This window comes from Lacerta agilis, chromosome 4 (assembly GCF_009819535.1).
Source record: "Lacerta agilis isolate rLacAgi1 chromosome 4, rLacAgi1.pri, whole genome shotgun sequence".
Lineage (NCBI taxonomy): Eukaryota > Metazoa > Chordata > Lepidosauria > Squamata > Lacertidae > Lacerta > Lacerta agilis.
Genome location: NC_046315.1, coordinates 36,032,578 through 36,049,435, shown reverse-complemented (window position 1 = coordinate 36,049,435; position 16,858 = coordinate 36,032,578). Strand labels below are relative to the sequence as shown.

The 16,858-nt window shown below is 43.9% G+C and overlaps 1 protein-coding gene and 1 long non-coding RNA gene across 2 annotated transcripts; one reads left to right on the top strand and one right to left on the bottom strand.

The window, feature by feature from the left end:
* Window positions 1–538: 538 nt before the first annotated feature.
* On the bottom strand, window positions 539–3,191 carry LOC117045093 (OX-2 membrane glycoprotein-like; the record flags this gene model as incomplete). The annotated part of the gene is made up of 3 exons (XM_033145876.1): window positions 539–711; window positions 2,163–2,480; window positions 2,834–3,191. Coding segments are annotated over 3 exons (849 nt in total), but the record flags the coding sequence as incomplete, so codon positions are not given.
* A 3,936-nt stretch (window positions 3,192–7,127) lies between these two features.
* LOC117045016 lies at window positions 7,128–9,603 on the top strand. The gene is made up of 3 exons (XR_004426387.1): window positions 7,128–7,266; window positions 8,026–8,060; window positions 9,409–9,603. It is a non-coding gene; the product is annotated as an uncharacterized LOC117045016 (long non-coding RNA).
* The last annotated feature ends 7,255 nt before the right edge of the window (window positions 9,604–16,858 follow it).

Sequence of the window (16,858 nt, the reverse complement as noted above, 5' to 3'; positions counted from 1 at the left end):
TGTGTGTACTACATGGTCTACCTTTCAGCCCCTAGCTAGCCTGCTGTTCCATCACCAGTTCTGCAGTCAGATTCAACTGCTAGTCCAGTTGACTTATGTACACGGAGTGGAGAAAGGGCACCACCTAGTCTTGCAGGTTAGGCTGGAAAGTTTATGAACCATTCCTGCTGTAAAGCTTGTCTCCATTTTTCTCTTCCTTCTCTGTGACTTCTACAGAATGTTGCAGCATTACCAACATTCTGAGGTATCTGGGCCATAAAAGAGGTTGGATGGTAAATTTTGCTACTTAAGTAGGTGTTACTGTGGTCAGATAGACAGTATAAGCTAGTTTGGAGGGTTTTTTTTTTTAACAAAACCAAACAAAACAAAAAACAAAATGCAGCAATATTTCAGTATTCAACTTTTGAATATTATTTTTGAAATTCAGTTTCTGGCGGTCTAGAAGCCTGAAATCTTAAGTCTTTATGGATATATATTTTAAAAACTTTTTTGTACAACTTTGTCAAATTCTTTCTTTCTTTCTTTCTCAATCAATCAATCAATCAATCAATATATTTACCATGCATAGAAGGCCTTGCTTCTCATTGGCTGGGTGTAGCCTCCTCCAGTGGTACAAAATCAGAAAGAGCAATAGTCCAAGGAAAAACATGGCCACCAAAATGCAAATTGCGATAGTGGCAGAAGTTCCTGGCAGCAGATCTTCATTTTGAACTGCATAAATAAATAAATAAGAATTGCTACTGAAACAATATCAGGAAAAAGTAGTGGAAAATGGCTTGATGTCTATGCATAATAAGCAGATGTATACCGATAGGGAGGAATTTAAATTCACTTAGTAGTTTCAAAACAATACATGAACCAAAACACAGTCATCCTTCAAAAATTACACTTATCTGAATTTTGCAATGTAGTTCTCCAGCCATGTAGCATGTGCAAAGGTACATATTTGGGGAAATGTGTGCATAAAAATGCGTATATAAGTGAAAATAGCATACTAAAACACATTATTTTAGGGAAACTTGCCTTGTAAAATGTGTATATCATGCAAATGGCATATAGATATGTGTACATTATGAGACATTAGCACTAAAATGCTGTTGAAATTCCACGAGGACTTAAAAACTGATGTGGAAAAATGAATCTCAGACTGGGGAAATGAGAAACTAAGAGAAACTGAAATTGATAGATCTGTCCCTCCATTTCTTTAATTGATCCCCAAGATCTACACTGTGTTTTTACGAAAGTTGTGCATTTTGGCAGCACTATATCATCTGTGCCGTAGGCAGGTGTGGATGCTGGTGCATACAAGTTGTTGTTGTTGTTGTTGTTGTTGTTGTTGTTGTTGTTGTTACCACTGGCATATGCACAGTATCCAAGGCAGTGCCATGTTGTAAGTACCATCTTGTTTTCTAACATGTCATTTCTTTATAAACATGTTTTTTATCATGGAAAGATTCATCGCATTATATAAACAATACAGCCAGAAGCATAGTCAACAGCCAAGGAGATCATTTTATTTTTACTCCCCATCATCTGTCCTGGATTTTAACACATGCAAGGTAATGATTTGTGAAGCTGCCTTTCTTTTAACTGACCAGGAAACAATGTGTTAATTTTAGCTATTCTAAAAGTGTGGTATGGTCTTCAAAATCTCTTTCATCCACCCCCCTCCAAAAAAAATAAATCCATGTTTTGTTCAGATTGTGGGATTGGTGGTGCATTTAGAAGATGCATATTCTACAGCAGCCTTTCTCAACCTTGGGTCCCCACATGTTTTTGGCCTACAGCTCCCATCATCCCTGACCACTGGTCCTGCTACCTAGGGATCATGGGAGTTGTATGCCAAAAACATCTGTGGACCCAAGGTTGAGAAAGGCTGTTCTACAGGGTGCTAAAAAATATTGGGAGTGCCAAGTAAAAGAAATGTTATAGAACTACTGATTTGGCCAAAAGCAGGAGCCTCCACTCATGGGGAAACCTGTCCCCAACAATGTGGATCACAGCAAGCCACAAAATTGCAAGCACCCTGAAGAATGGTGGCTAAAAGACTAGAGGTGATGGACACACCCTGCAATCAAGTTTTCTTCTTTTTTAATGTTCTATGCAATCAGCTTTAAAAAAAAAAGTAAGTGAAACCCAGAATCATCTAAATTCAAACTCACCATGTATAATCCCAGGTATAATCCCAGGTAAAATCACCTCTTGTTCAGTGTTTAAAGATGGATGATGAACAACACAGGTTATTGTGTTGTCCCAGACATCTTTGAGGAAGACATAAGAAAAATTGCTGACAACAGTCACTGTCTGGTTTAGGTGCTGGGTGACATACTGCTTTGGTTCCATCAGAAGAGGTTTGGTGACCTTCCAGGTGATCTCTGGAGCTGGTTTCCCTGTTGCTGAGCAGCTTATCTCCAGCACTTCTTCCTCAGCATTGCCTGGATCCAATACACGCCTCACCATCACTTTGGGTTGTGTTAGAGCTTTAAAACAAAAGAAGCTAGTTAAAATGTCTTTGTAACTACTAATTAAAAACTAAGAAGTCTGAGAAAGCAGGTACATCTTTCACTTGGTGCTGAAATGGCAAGAGGTATTGACGTACCCATAAGTGGAGGTTTTGCCACAAACAAGGCACCACCAAGGGAAGGCTGTATCCATCATTGCCATTAGATGTAAAAGAGAGAGAGCCCCCTCTGCTGATCTGAGAGCATGGGAAGGGTTGATGTAGGAAGCGTTGCCCTTTCAAGTACAAATGTTCTTGCTGAAAAGAAATAACATGGCATTGTTGGCCTTCCAGTAAGATCGGAGGCTTCCTCTAAGATCATACGACTCTTACCATAGACCTTGAGACATGTCCTGCCTGTGATGGGTCCTATGGGAAATACATTGAAGATGCACTTGTAACAGCCTTCATCCTTGAGTGTAACAGCATGGAAGGTGATGGCAGAAACCATCAGTCCGCTTTGGGACATGTGGACATTTCTTTTGAATTTGCTCAGTATCGTAGTGCCACCAGCCTCACTGTAAGTAGCCATGTTGGTCTCTTGTTCCCCCTGCTCCTGCTGCCAGGTGATCTGAACAACGTCGTGCTTTTTGGCCAGCCGACATTGCAAAGTGACATTTTCTCCTACTGTGATGTTCCGAAGCCGCTCATGAATCACCTGTGTTGCACCTGCAAAAGAAGCCAAGACTGCTTAAATCCTTGGGAGCTCAACAAACTCTTAGAACATAAGAAAAATTCTGCTGGATCAGACCAAAGGCCCATCTGTTCTCACAGCATCCTGTTCTCACAATGGCCAACTAGACACCTACAGTATTTTCATAAATAGGGATGGTCAAATTTGGCAATCTCAGATTCTCATTTCTCCTATCTTAAACTCAGTTCTCCAAATTTCCACATCTGTTTCTTTATAGTCCTCAAGAATAGCGTCTACATTTTCGTCCACATAATGTACCTGTTTCTATGCAGATTTTGCCTAATATACAGTTTTTTGCAAAATAATTTCCCCGAATGCATTTTTATATCTTCTTTTCACTAATATATGCATATGTACACACACTTTGCCCTAGTATATGCATTTCTGTACACTCTACTTGGCTGCAAAACTGCACTGCAAAATTAAACTGACTTCCGTTGCTGTTCATGTCTGGTTTTGGTAAGGGCAAATATAGTAGGTCCAGTTTTTAATGTGAACTGGAACTTAAATGTGAACTCTTCCATCACTAAAAAATAATAAACAAAGCCCCTAACATCAGCTTTAGCAACACACTGCAAACCTCCCACCTTCTTGATAGTTAGAAAAGGACATGTGGAAACTCAAGTCTGCGTTGAAGTGACATTTGCGATTGAAGATGAGAGATGGCACATCCATCTCATTAAATATCCATATGGGTTTTTAGTTGTAATTTGTAATGCTTCTTCTATTTCTTCTGTTGTGTTTTATTGGATTACAAGTGGAACTCAGCGGAATTCAAATTACCGGTATAATAAAAGTACAATATATAAGTAATAACAGAACGAATAAAAATACAATAAAAACGATGTGGCGTTGCAATGGCTACAGAAGGCAGAAAGATAATTAAATGGTCTGCCAAGACTCACAGCCATTTTCAAGTGCTCTGTTGCAGGGGGAAGGTTTAGGAACAGCTAGAGAATCTGTGGCATTTTCATAGGGACTTTGCAAATCAATAGACTATGTGCATTTTTCTGTAAATAAAAGCAACATACAGTAAGGGTAAAACCAGGTCTGAGCTACCTTCCGCCCCGCTGCACTGCACTCCTCTCAACAAAGAAAGACAGCAGTGGCTGCTGCAGGCACTTCAGCTGATGTTTCTGGGCTGAGCACCACCACCCATTCCCACAACCACTCGCTGCATAAGCTAATGTGCAGCAGTGGAGATGGGCTCGCTGCACTTTAAAAACAGCTGCTGTTGCAGCAACCGCTATTTTACTTTAAAATATCCCCAGGAGCAATGGACAGCTGCCGTATAGCAGCAAAACCACACATTTTCGCTTGAAGTCCTGACCAAAAAATGTAAAAGGGGATGGTAGCATTAGACCTAGTGGGACCAACATTTGCCCTACCATCCCAGGCACTGACATCCCAGGGCCTGAATTAAACTAGCTCGCCATGGTGCAGTACTCACCAGATATCACCATCATGCAGAATATGAAGGTGAGCCGAAACGCAGAGTACATCTTGCCTCTGTAGTCCACTGTCCACTGATCAGTTCTGCACTGTGTAGTCATAAATATAGCTACTTCTGCTTTGGATACTCCCAGGGGGAACTCGCTTTCATTACGGCTACGTTTGATGGTAATTGAACATTCCCCTCCCCCCAGCCCATTTTAAATATAAACAAATTAAATTAAAGTAATCAGTAGGACTGACTTTTACGGAAAAGTTGAGCTGCTCTATGTCTTATCTTTTTCCATTTCAAAAGAGTCTATGACATTTCCATATCTCAGGACTTTGGATGGTGAGAAGAGAAACATTTCCATATTAAAGCTAAAGGAAGCTTTGCATTCCTGAATGTTATTGTCCCTGTTTTGAATGTGGTATTCGTGAATGGATGTAAGGCTTTGGCAGGGCAAAGGTGAAGGATGAGCCCTTTACTCCTGCCTCATCCTCTCCTCTTTTTAAAAATGTTTAACAAATATATGCTCAATTGAATTTGTTTTAAAATGTAAAATTCTTTCCAGATGGGCATGTAGGACCCCCCCCCAAAAAAGAGGACATGTCCTGGAATTCCTGGACATATGGCAACCCTATCAATGGTGTTGCATCCATGACACAGCATTCTAAAGAAGAATAATTTTACTAATCATAATTCTGCTGCATAATTCATCATACTTCAAAACCACATGTTGTCAGTTTATGATATGTCAGTTTATGATATGATATAAAAGGAAAACACCCAGAAACCACTAGATAGTGAAAAGTATCAGTTTACCGTACACACAGTTCTTTATCACCAAGAAACCAACTTCTTCTTATTTTTTTTCTAGGTTTCCCTTAAAACAGTTTTTGTAAGATGATTGTTTAAACCTTCTTCCAGGATTTATTTCTATTTTTATGCTTGGCGACACTGGGTGAAAAACGAGGAGGTGGACATCACACTGCTTTGCAAATGAAAGAGGAACAACATTGTGTGGTACATTTTATGAGCAAACTTATCTTATGCTATTTTCTCACGTGGGCAAAATGTTTAGCCGGAGATAAGGTGATGCACATGGAAAGTCAGATGATGTATCATGATGAACCCCCCCCCCCCAAAAGAATCCCAGCCATATCACCTCTCTCGTTACTAGACAGCCACAATTAGCCTGTTCTGTCGTATCACTTTGAAGGCGTGACATCATTTATCTCTTTGGCAGCTACACGCCTGCCTGTGATGTAAAAGGGGAATTTCTTTGCTGTGTCATTTTACTCTATTGATTTTGGTTATGGAAACCACGTGAATAAACGTTTATACCTTCTGACGGGATTTCACTCTTCTAACGTTATTGGCAGAGCAATTACTATAACACCCTCAAAAAAGGAAGGAAGAAAGGAGAAGTTGAAGAGATGGGAAATAAAGTAACAAAAGAAAGGTATGTTTAGTGTTACTTCAAGTGGGAGGGGAGTCAGGTTATCCCAGCTCCAGATTTAACCTCGGACTTTCCCAGTTCAAGCAGATAATGAACCAAATTTCTTCAACGGTTTAATAAAAGCTGTACAGTACTTATAAAATGTATTTATAAATGTACTTGGCATCCTATGTCTGCATGCTTTTAATCTATAATATATAGCTATAGATATGTAGATATAGTTTTAATTCTGTTAATGTTTAATTGTTTTTTTAATTGTTCTTTTTCTATGTTTTAACTGTTCTTATTTTATCTGTAAGCCACCTTGAGTCTCTGCCAGGGAAAAAGGCTGGGTTTAATAACGCTTGACGATCTCAAACTTAGATGTACAGAAGAGGGATCTTAAACCTGAAGGATTCTCTTAATGCTGGACTTCCTTGGGATGAGGCTGAGGTGGTGGGGATAAGCCCTCCATCCACTAGATGATGGCATCCAATTTGGCTTTCATGAACTCTGTGCATTTTTCTATTAATTCATTATTATAAGGTAGCTTCCTATGTTAAGTTGTGGGCTCTCTTCACTATACTGAAACTTTCCCTTTTCCCTATTAGCAGGATTGTTTCATATTCAGATGGGGTGTGGGCATTATTTCATATAAAAACGTACTCCAGCACAAAGAAAGAAAGACAATTCCAATGTCTTGTGTTTGCTATTGTGACGCGAATCACTTCACACACCCATTCATGTAAGAGTTTCTCTGTGTAGGATCCGTTTATCTCTCTTTGATGTGCCTCTGCCTTAGTAAGACACCCAGAAGAAACAAGGAGTTGGAGAAACGGGTGCTAAGGGACATAGGAAGCTTCCTTATACTGAACAAGAACATCTAGCTCGGGGTTAGCTACACTGACTAGCAGTGGCCTTCCAAAAGTTTTAGGCAGAGTACTCTCCCAGCCCTTATTGGAGATGTTTGGGATTGAACCTGAGACCTTCTGCATGCAAAACAGATGCTCTACCACTCAGCTATTGCCCTGATCTGGTAGAGGTCTTCCCATCTTAGGTAGGGAACAGATATTCAGCAGGGGAAAGCATTTACAGTACATTCTGGCTGAACTCCATTCTCAAACAGCTCCTCTGGTTTTTATGTTGCAGCAGAAAGCCTTTGCCCTGCCTGAGGAGAAAGAAATGCTTTCACATCAGAAGTAAGCAAGTAGTTACTTCTTTAAGCCTGTTCCAGAGACTGGCTGGGGGGGGGGGGGGCTTCTGGAGCATTGCTACTTTGGGGCGGCATTCAATCGCACACTGGCAAAGGCAGGTTGTGCAATTAAATTTGGTTTGGAGGTCTTGCACAACAAACCCATTTCCCCCAAAGATTGACCTTTTCCCACATGATGGGAAATTGCACAAAGTGTGGATCAAAACTCGCTTGACACAACGCAAGGAAACCAGAATGAATTCTTGATAAACAGGCTTTGTAGAAGAGACCTCCGTCTCCAGAAAATGACAACACTGCAGCAGAGCTTCAGGCTTTTCAGATCTACCAGAACCCCAAGATCTACAAACTAGAGCCTACCACAACTGATTGAATTAAATGACAGCGTGCCTCTAAGCAAAGGGCTTTGGGGTGTTCCCCCCCCCCAGTATTAGAACTGAGGTGAGCTTTCACAAAAAAGCCCACTCCTAGTTACCATAAGCTTTTCCTATTTCTGTTGCCTGATTTAGGTGGGGAAAGGTCACTTTGTTGTTGCTATTGAAAGTCAGGAAGCCTTACCCACTGGATCCTGATCTACCTTCTGCACACTCCTGCACTAGGGATTTGATCAAGTGAATAGTTTGAATATGCTTGATATTCCATGCAGCTGAGCAGAGCAGGATCTATGATATTCGTAGTTTCTCATGCCTACCTCAATGTCGCCGTCATTATTTTTATACTCAAATATTATTTCTGCTTCTCCTTCCAGTACAAGCTGAGGACGTTTCATCAGTTCATGATGAGGTACTGAAAGATTTTTCCTGTCCTCTTCAAGATTGTGTTTATTATTTATGTTTATATATTCTGTTTTCCCTCTGAGGAGCTCAAAGTCACAATAGTTATTTCCCTTCCCATTTTACGTTCCTAGTAAGCAAACCCTTCTTTGCAGGAAACCTGGGTATTGTAGCTTTATAAAGGTAACAGGGGGTCTCCTAGCAACTCTCATTACCCTTAATGAACTACAGGATGCCCTGGGGGAAGACATGACTGTTTAAAGTGGAGCAATAATGCTTTAAACGTATAGCACAGGTCAGGCTGTATTGTATTTATTAATTGCTAAAAGCTGTCTCTTTTGGTGTATACCCTAGAAGGCAAGATATAAATGCATGAGTTAAATAATTAAAAATTGTATTTTTTAAAAGACAGCAAATTCTTTAGGCTTAGAAAATGTCGCTTCAATATCTTTTGAGTCATATATGAAAACTGACAGATATTTGTAATACCTAAGGTCAAGCTGATTAATGAGAAAGAGGCCCTGCTCGAGCATAATTGTGTTACACTAACAAGGGATTATTTATTTACTTGCATTCTGAACACTCTTGTCCCTGAACCCCTCGTCTTGGTTCCTTTTCTGGTGTCATGCTCTGAGGCCAAGGAGTGTAAAGAGAAGTTTGGGTTTTGCATACGGATGAGTCATAAATTCTGTGTGACCTTGATGGCCTCATACGAACTGGGAAATTTTACAATGTTTGGCAGAGGTAACCACTGAGAGAATTTTTCATTGTTATATCATGTTCTAGGAATGGCTGAGTTATTCTGGGAGACTCGTATCTCAGTACGCTCAGGTGAATACCAAGCAGAAGCCAACAAAATATATTTGTGACTGAGCCCTGCTGAAATCCATGATACTGAAGTGTGGAGTTAAATACTTACAGGGACCCCAGATGTTACAGAACTCCAACTCCAATCACCCCTTGCTACTGGTCATGTCTACAGTTGCTGGGAGTTCAATAATATCTCAAAAAGAAAGGAGTGGCTAAATGAAGTTGGGAGGTAATAATTGATGGCAGGTATCCCCCATCAAACAATTTCACAACTGGGGTTGGGGCAGTAGATTCTTCAAGGGAGGGCCGAGTGAAATTATTTTGCACTAAAACAAAAGAAAACATGACTAAGCGTGGAAACATGGAAAACTGAAGTTGAGATAGGTAAAATGATAAACTGGAAAAAGCAAAATTTACAGATTATCCAATTCCTAGGTGCACTACCAGTGAATGGTAACAGTATTATGCAGAAGAATTTCATTTACAGACTCCGCACACAACTGAAATATGCATTTTTTAAATGTTAAAGTTGATTTATTTCTTCCCAGGAGAACATTGATGACAAAGTCTCTGCAGAGCCCTCTGAAATATGCTATGCTACCCTTGACCATATTATTAGAGGAAATGACATTAAAGTACACAGAACAAGCACTACCACCATCTATGAAGATGTCATCATTATTCCGAAAAGAGTGAGCTCTTCCAGCTTCCAGTACAACAGTGACTATGATGATGTCGTGAAAAATTAGGAGTTCTCTTTTGGATAAGAAAACATTACATTTCGTAGCATAATGATGAAAATTCCATTGCCATAAATATTTCCCACTACATTAGCTGTATTGCCTCAAGTTATTTTGGGTGGTGGTGACACATGCATTGCATAAGCACTTGCACTCAGAGATCTGCACTGGTTGCCAATTGGCTACTGGGCCAAGTTCAAGGTGTTGCTATTAGTATATAAATCCCTTAACAACTTCGGATCAGTTTACCTATGAGATTTCCTCACCCCATATATGCCCACTCAACTGCTTTGATCAGTGGAACTGACACAGCTGCAGGTGTCAAATGATACTTGTTTTGCATTTGCAAGAACATATTTTTGTGTGACAGCACCTACAGTTTGGAACTCCCTGTCTATTGATATCAAGAAGGACCCTTTCACTATACTCCTTTTTGCACCTGCTAAGAGCATTTTTTTGTTCAGCCCACCCAGATGTTTAGAAAGCCTGGTGTGGGTTTTAATCTAATTTTGGCCTATTGTTATTTTAACTTTTCCAGTGCCTTAAATGATTGCTGTTACTTTTATTGTGATAAATTTATTGTTTATTGCGTTAGTGATAATTTTATTTTAGCGATTTATTTATCACTAATTATTATTGTAGTTAGTGATAATTAAGGTTTTTAAAAATAATAATACAGTGGAACCTCGGGTTAAGAACTTAATTCGTTCTGGAGGTCCGTTCTTAACCTGAAACTGTACTTAACCTGAGGTACCACTTTAGCTAAGGTGGCCTCTCGCTGCCGCCACACCGCCGCCACATGATTTCTGTTCTCATCCTGAAGTAAAGTTCTTAACCCGAGGTACTATTTCTTGGTTAGTGGAGTCTGTAACCTGAAGCGTCTGTAACCCGAGGTACCACTGTAATAAAGTGGTGTATAAATTTTACAAAATAGATAACAATAAACATCCCTCTCATCCAAGCACTGCTGTTGTAGTCATTAGGCCCTTAAGACCTTCATAGTGCAGTACAGTGGTACCTCGGTTTAAGAACAGTCCTGTTTACAAACGATTCGGTTTACAAACTCCACAAAACTGGAAGTAGTGTTCCGGTTAGCGAACTTTACTTCGGTCTACAAATGGAAGCCGAACGGTGGAAGGGCACCGGAGGTGGGAGGCCTCATTAGGGAAAGCGCGCCTCAGTTTAAGAACAGTTTGGGTTTAAGAACAGAGTTCCGGAACGGATTAAGTTCATAAACTGAGGTACAACTGTATAATGACATCCACACACATCCAGAGGCATCAGAGAAAGGTTCATAGGGAATAGGGAGAGAATCTAAATCAATGCTTTCAATAGAGATATTTATTGGGTTAGGACTTTTCCTGCTCTTTTGACTGTAAATTGTTTTACCTGGTTTTCATGTTGCATTTTTATATTGTTACCTGGCAGTTATGGTGAATGTAGGTCATTAACAATTACAGCAGCAGCAGCAGCAGCAGCAATAAAGCTCAAGGTGATGAGTAGAAAGGAAGAAAGCTTTGGTCAGTGTGGCTGGTGTCCACTGCCACGGTCATTCAGTCAAAGGCTGGATCTGATCACATCCCAGATCCCAAATGTAATTGGGCTGATTTAGGTCAGTCTGGGATTTGGTTGGCTTGGGTGGAGGCAGCAGAGTTTTAATGCACGGGAGAGAAGGAGCCAAATTTTTATTTTATTTGACATATTTATCTGCTGCTTAATTACCTAAGTCTCTAAGCAGTGTACACAAAAAATATTAAAATTTATACAATGGATGAAAGCAATCAAAAGTAATCATGAAAACAGAAAACTCCCTGAAAATTGCCTGCTGAAAAAGAAAGGTATTGGGCAGGCTCCTGAAGTTGAACAGTGAGGGTCCCTGTTTAATCTTAACTGGGAGGAAGTTCCACAGAATCATGGAAAACTATCTAAGAGTTTGCTTGCCCATGTGGGTCTGTCTCTTGGGCTTCTCCTAATTGGGGCACTTCCTCATCTGAAATAAACTTTGAAGAAATAAAAAAGGTGTTTTCTCTCTTTAAATGTCACATGTAATGACTGATGATTGTGATGGGCCTTTAGCTGTCACTGTAAACCACCCTGGAAATTATTCACGATTGAACGATGAGCTACAGATCTATTGAATAAAGAAACTAACACCTACTGATTCCTCTCCTGTGGTCCCTTCATAAGAATTCCTTGTTGGTTTTCTTTAATACTGTGATTTGTTAATTATGAACAAATCCCTGTTAAGGTGGCTCTAGCCATTCTTAGAAGGGTAGTTTCAGAAAGGGATACTGGGGGAACTCCTGTTGCCTATGATCCATCTTGTCCCTCGTGATATTTAACATGTACATGAAATTGCTGGGTGAGGTCATTGGAGGTTTGGAGTTCAGTGGGTTGGCTCCAACACAGCCATCCCACTTGTACAATGGAGGTTCCTTCTGCTCTCTATCCCTACAGTTCCTTGTACATGCTCATAATCTGCCCCAGAGGGAGCAGATTGGGGGGGGGGTGTAGGAAAGGAGAGGAAGTGTAAGCCATGTTCCATGAGTAGAACACCAAACACACTATGCTGGATATAATCCAGTACCATCTCCTTCTCTTTCCATCTAAATCCAAGGGAGCTGTTCAAGTTCTGAATCAAGCTCAAACTATGTATGATATTAAATATGGCTTTGCACTGAAAACGTAGGGTTTTTTTTAGTGCAAACAGCATAATTATTGCCATACAGCAGGTAGAGAAGAATAATCTAACTCCTTGGTCACCTGTTGCAGTTCTGAGGAAAAACCCTCCACTGAAGCAAGCATTTGTATTGGTAGGAAATTCCCCATTGGAGCTAATGGGGCTTTTCCTATCAAAGCATTACTGACACCAGAAGAGGGGTTTTCCTCAGGACTGCAGCAAGTGGGGAAAGAGTTAAATCCGTCCCCACATGAACGCTCTGATACCATTAATTATCAACACCACACCCGCTACTGATATAATTTACATTTTGTAAAAGCCAACACAGTAAATACAAACACACATTCAGTGTCACGTGCAGTCCTCAGTGTCTGATCTTATGGATGTGAATGCACAAACTGAAGCTTTATCTAGGAGAGTTAGAGGTGCTTCTGGTCAGTAATAAGGCAGATTAGAGAAGAGGGGCTCAGGCTATCTTGAATAGGGTTGCACTTCCTTGGAAGACTCAGGTTTGTAGTTTGGGTGCACTCCTGGATTCATCCTTGAAACTGGCTACCCAGGTATCAGAAGTGGCCTGGAGTCAGTGGTGAAGCTGCATGCTCCAGCACTGGTGGCGGAGAGCAGGCAGGGGCATGGCTGGCGAATGTCCCGGGGTGTGGTATGCCACCCAGTGGGTCAGGGCGCATGTCATGGGAGTGCGACACGTCACCCATGGTGGCATGGCGTGTGACCCAGGGGCATGGCATGCTGCCCCCAGGGGCATGGCATGTGTCACAGAGTGTGGTGCGCTGCTCACAGGGGCATGGCATGCGCCACGGGGCGTGGCACGCCGCCCGTGGGGGTGTGGTGCCCAGCGTGGTAGGGGTGTGTGCGGTGCGAGTCTGGGAGGCGGCCGCGATGGTACCCCCCTCCCTGATGGTGCCGAGGCAGTGCACTCCCTCCCGCCCCCGCCCCCCATTCCTAAACCAGTGCCTGGAGTGATTCTATACAGGTATCTGTCACTGCTTCTGTTCCTCAAAATGTCAGATCTGGATTCAGTGAGACCTGCCTTAGTTAAATATCTGGGCTTGCCATTCAAGAGTGTACAGGAACTCCAACTGTATGAGAATATTGCACTCAGACTATCGACCAAGGCCAGTGATAGGAAGCATATACCTCTCATGTCATGTTGTAGCAGCTTCAGGGACCACCAACCTGTTTACAGGCACAATTCAAAGTGCCGATTATGATCTGTCAAAATTAAGATATCTGAATAACTATTCCCTGATATGAGTTTCCCTGCATCTTAATATTTTGAAGATATTAAACATTTCAACTTCTCAAGCATGTTTGGTGGGAATTTGAGCGGACCTTCTCACCGTCTGCTCCCAGGGTTTGCAACTTCTTGCCATTAGATGCAACAGAGGAGAATTCAGATTTCACAAAACAAAACTATCCTTGTAGGGCCAATATAGTTTGCTTTGTCCATTCACTAAACACACAGATTCTCACTCCAGGGTTTTTAAACAAACATATTATACTGATGGCACATTTCATCCTCCATAAGAAGAAAATGAAGCTGTTATGTACTGAGTTGAATAGGATCCAAACTGCAGCAGGCTGATTGGTCCTAGAACAATAGGATTGAGATTGCAGCAGTCTGATTGGTCCGCAGGAGCCACCCAATCCAGCTCCAGGTGGAAGTGAATCTGCACTCTGATTGGCATACAGGAGTATCCCGGAATTAGCCAATCACGTGGGGCCCATTGTGTAAATAGTGTATATAAAGCAAACGTTTTGGGGGAACTACAGTCCTCACTACTATGAGCTGAATAAAGAGCATGAAATTCACACTCGACTCCGAGTATCTTTCACTGGCGACGAGGATGGGATCCCGCTGAGCTGACTGCAACACACAGCACCGCAGCAACGCCACCTGCCGCACAGCTGCCTCGCACCGTGTATCCAGGCTTCAGCTCCGGGTCCCAAGGAACTCAAGATGGCAACAGAGAGCAGCTTCTCGCCGTTCAACCCAGCATCAGGAGACTGGGAAGGATATGCCACCCGTTTCACCTTTCTTCTAGAAGCTAAAGGGGTCACCAACGATGCCAAGAAGAGGGCGATATTCTTCAGCGTCTGCGGAGAGGAGACATTCGAAATCGCCCGGGCTCTCCTTGCGCCTGATGATGTCGCTACCGTTCCTTACAAAACAATAGTGGAACGGCTGAAGGGGCACTTCTCGCCACAGCCCTCGGTGGTGGCTCGTCGAAATGCCTTCTATGCAAAGCGGCAAGCCCCTGGGGAAACCATAACGGGGTTTGTGACCTCCCTCCGCCAAGCCGCTCGGTTCTGCAACTTCTCAGAGTTGGAGAACATGCTGCGTGACCGCCTCGTCGGTGGCCTGAGGGACGAGAAGCTGCAACGACGCCTCTATGCCAAGAAGGACCTAACGTTCCAGGTCGTTCTGGAGGAGGCCCTGGCAACAGAAGCCGCCGAGAGGTCGATGCAAGAGGCACGGCCGAGTGTGCCGTCCCAACCAAGGGTCCACCAGGAGGACCTCATCGACGATTCAGGATCAGACAGGGAGGAGGTGCACAGAGTACAGCAGCGCACTCAAGCCGTGCACACACCACAGCTGCCTCGACCAGAAGGAGGGAACTGCGCAAGCTGCGGGGAGAATCACGAGAGGAGGACCTGCCGTTTCCGCAATGCCGAATGCAGGCAGTGCAGAAAATCAGGCCACATCGCCCGGGTGTGTCGGGCTCAGCCCACCCGACGCCAGGCATCAGATGACCGCCCCAAGAGCCCCAGGTCCCGGGGCCCAACGCACCAAGGCAACTCGACGGAGACCACGGACTACCAGGTATACCAGTTGCCCCACCCCAACATAGAGAAAATTTATGTAGAGGTACAGATAGAGGGGGCCCCGTGCCGCATGGAGCTGGACACAGGTTCAACCCTATCCATAATCTCGGCACGGACTTTAAGGAAACTGTGCCCTAGTGGGGGTCCCAAACTCAGGCCGGCCCCATTCACCCTCCGGGACTTCCAGAAACGTAAGGTCCCCACAATGGGGGTGGGGACCTTCAGGGTGCAATATCGAGGGCGGACGCGGCAACTGGACTTGCTCGTGGTCAAGGGCTCCTATGTTAGCTTACTGGGATTGGCATGGTTTGGACCACTGGGGCTAGCCGTCACCGGGGTGAACCGCACTAGCTTACAAATGGATGTGGACGCCATATGCAAGGAGTTTCCGGCGGTTTTCGATGGGAAATTGGGACAGTATACGGGCCCCCCTGTTGCCCTACAGCTGGACCCCACAGTACGACCTGTCAGGCTCAAGGCCCGCCGGGTCCCGTTCGCCCTGAAACCCCGTATAGACGAGGAATTGGACCGGCTCGTGGAGCAAGGAGTGCTGGAGCCTGTACCTAATGCCACCTGGGAAACCCCGATCGTCACACCCGTCAAGCCTAATGGTTCAGTCCGCATCTGCGCAGACTACAAATGTACCATAAACAAGGCCCTCATGGCCCACGCATACCCAGTGCCAGTGGTCAGCCATGTCCTCGCCACCCTGGCTGGGTCAAAATTTTTTGGCAAGCTGGACTTGGCCCAAGCCTATCAACAGCTGCCAGTAGATGAAGCCACAGCAGAGGCACAGACGATTGTGACGCACAGGGGAGCGTTCAAGGTAAAGCGGCTGCAATTCGGTGTCAGCGTGGCACCAGGCATATTCCAGAATCTAATGGACTCGCTGCTTAAAGGGATTCCTGGCGTCACCCCCTTCTTCGATGATGTGTTGATTGCCGGGCCCACGACAGAGGAGTTTGACGACCGCCTTCGCACCGTTCTGCACCGTTTCCAGACGGCGGGTCTCAAGGTGAAGCGGGAAAAGTGTCTACTAGGAGTGCCTCAGGTGGACTTTCTGGGATTTATGGTGGATGCAGAAGGGGTCCACCCGACTGGGGACAAGGTACGGGCCATTTGTGATGCCCCAGCGCCCAAGGGCAAGACTGAACTTCAGGCCTTCTTGGGGCTATTGAACTTTTACCATGCCTTCCTTCCCCATAAGGCAGCAGTAGCAGAGCCCCTACACAGACTCCTGGACAAGCGGTCCCCTTGGGTGTGGGGCCAGCGCCAGGAGGCCGCATTCCAGGCAGTCAAGGACTTGCTCGTCTCAAACTCGGTCTTGGCACACTTCGACGAGAGGCTGCTGGTGGTACTAGCATGCGACGCCTCACCCTACGGCATTGGCGCTGTCCTTGGACACCAACTCCCAGATGGAAGAGAGGTGCCAGTGGCATACTTTTCCCAGACACTCACCGCAGCCGAGCGGAACTACTCGCAAATCGACAAGGAAGGTCTGGCAATCGTGAAGGGCGTAAAAAAATTCCATGATTTCTTGTACGGGCGGCCCTTTACCGTGGTGACTGATCACAAGCCGTTGCTTGGTTTGTTTGCCCCCGAAAAGCAGACCCCCCAAGTGCTGTCTCCTCGTGTCCTCAGGTGGTCAATTTTCCTTGCCGGCTACCAGTATGTACTGATTCACCGCCCTGGGAAAGCGATGGGCCACGCAGATGCTCTCAGCAGGCTACCACT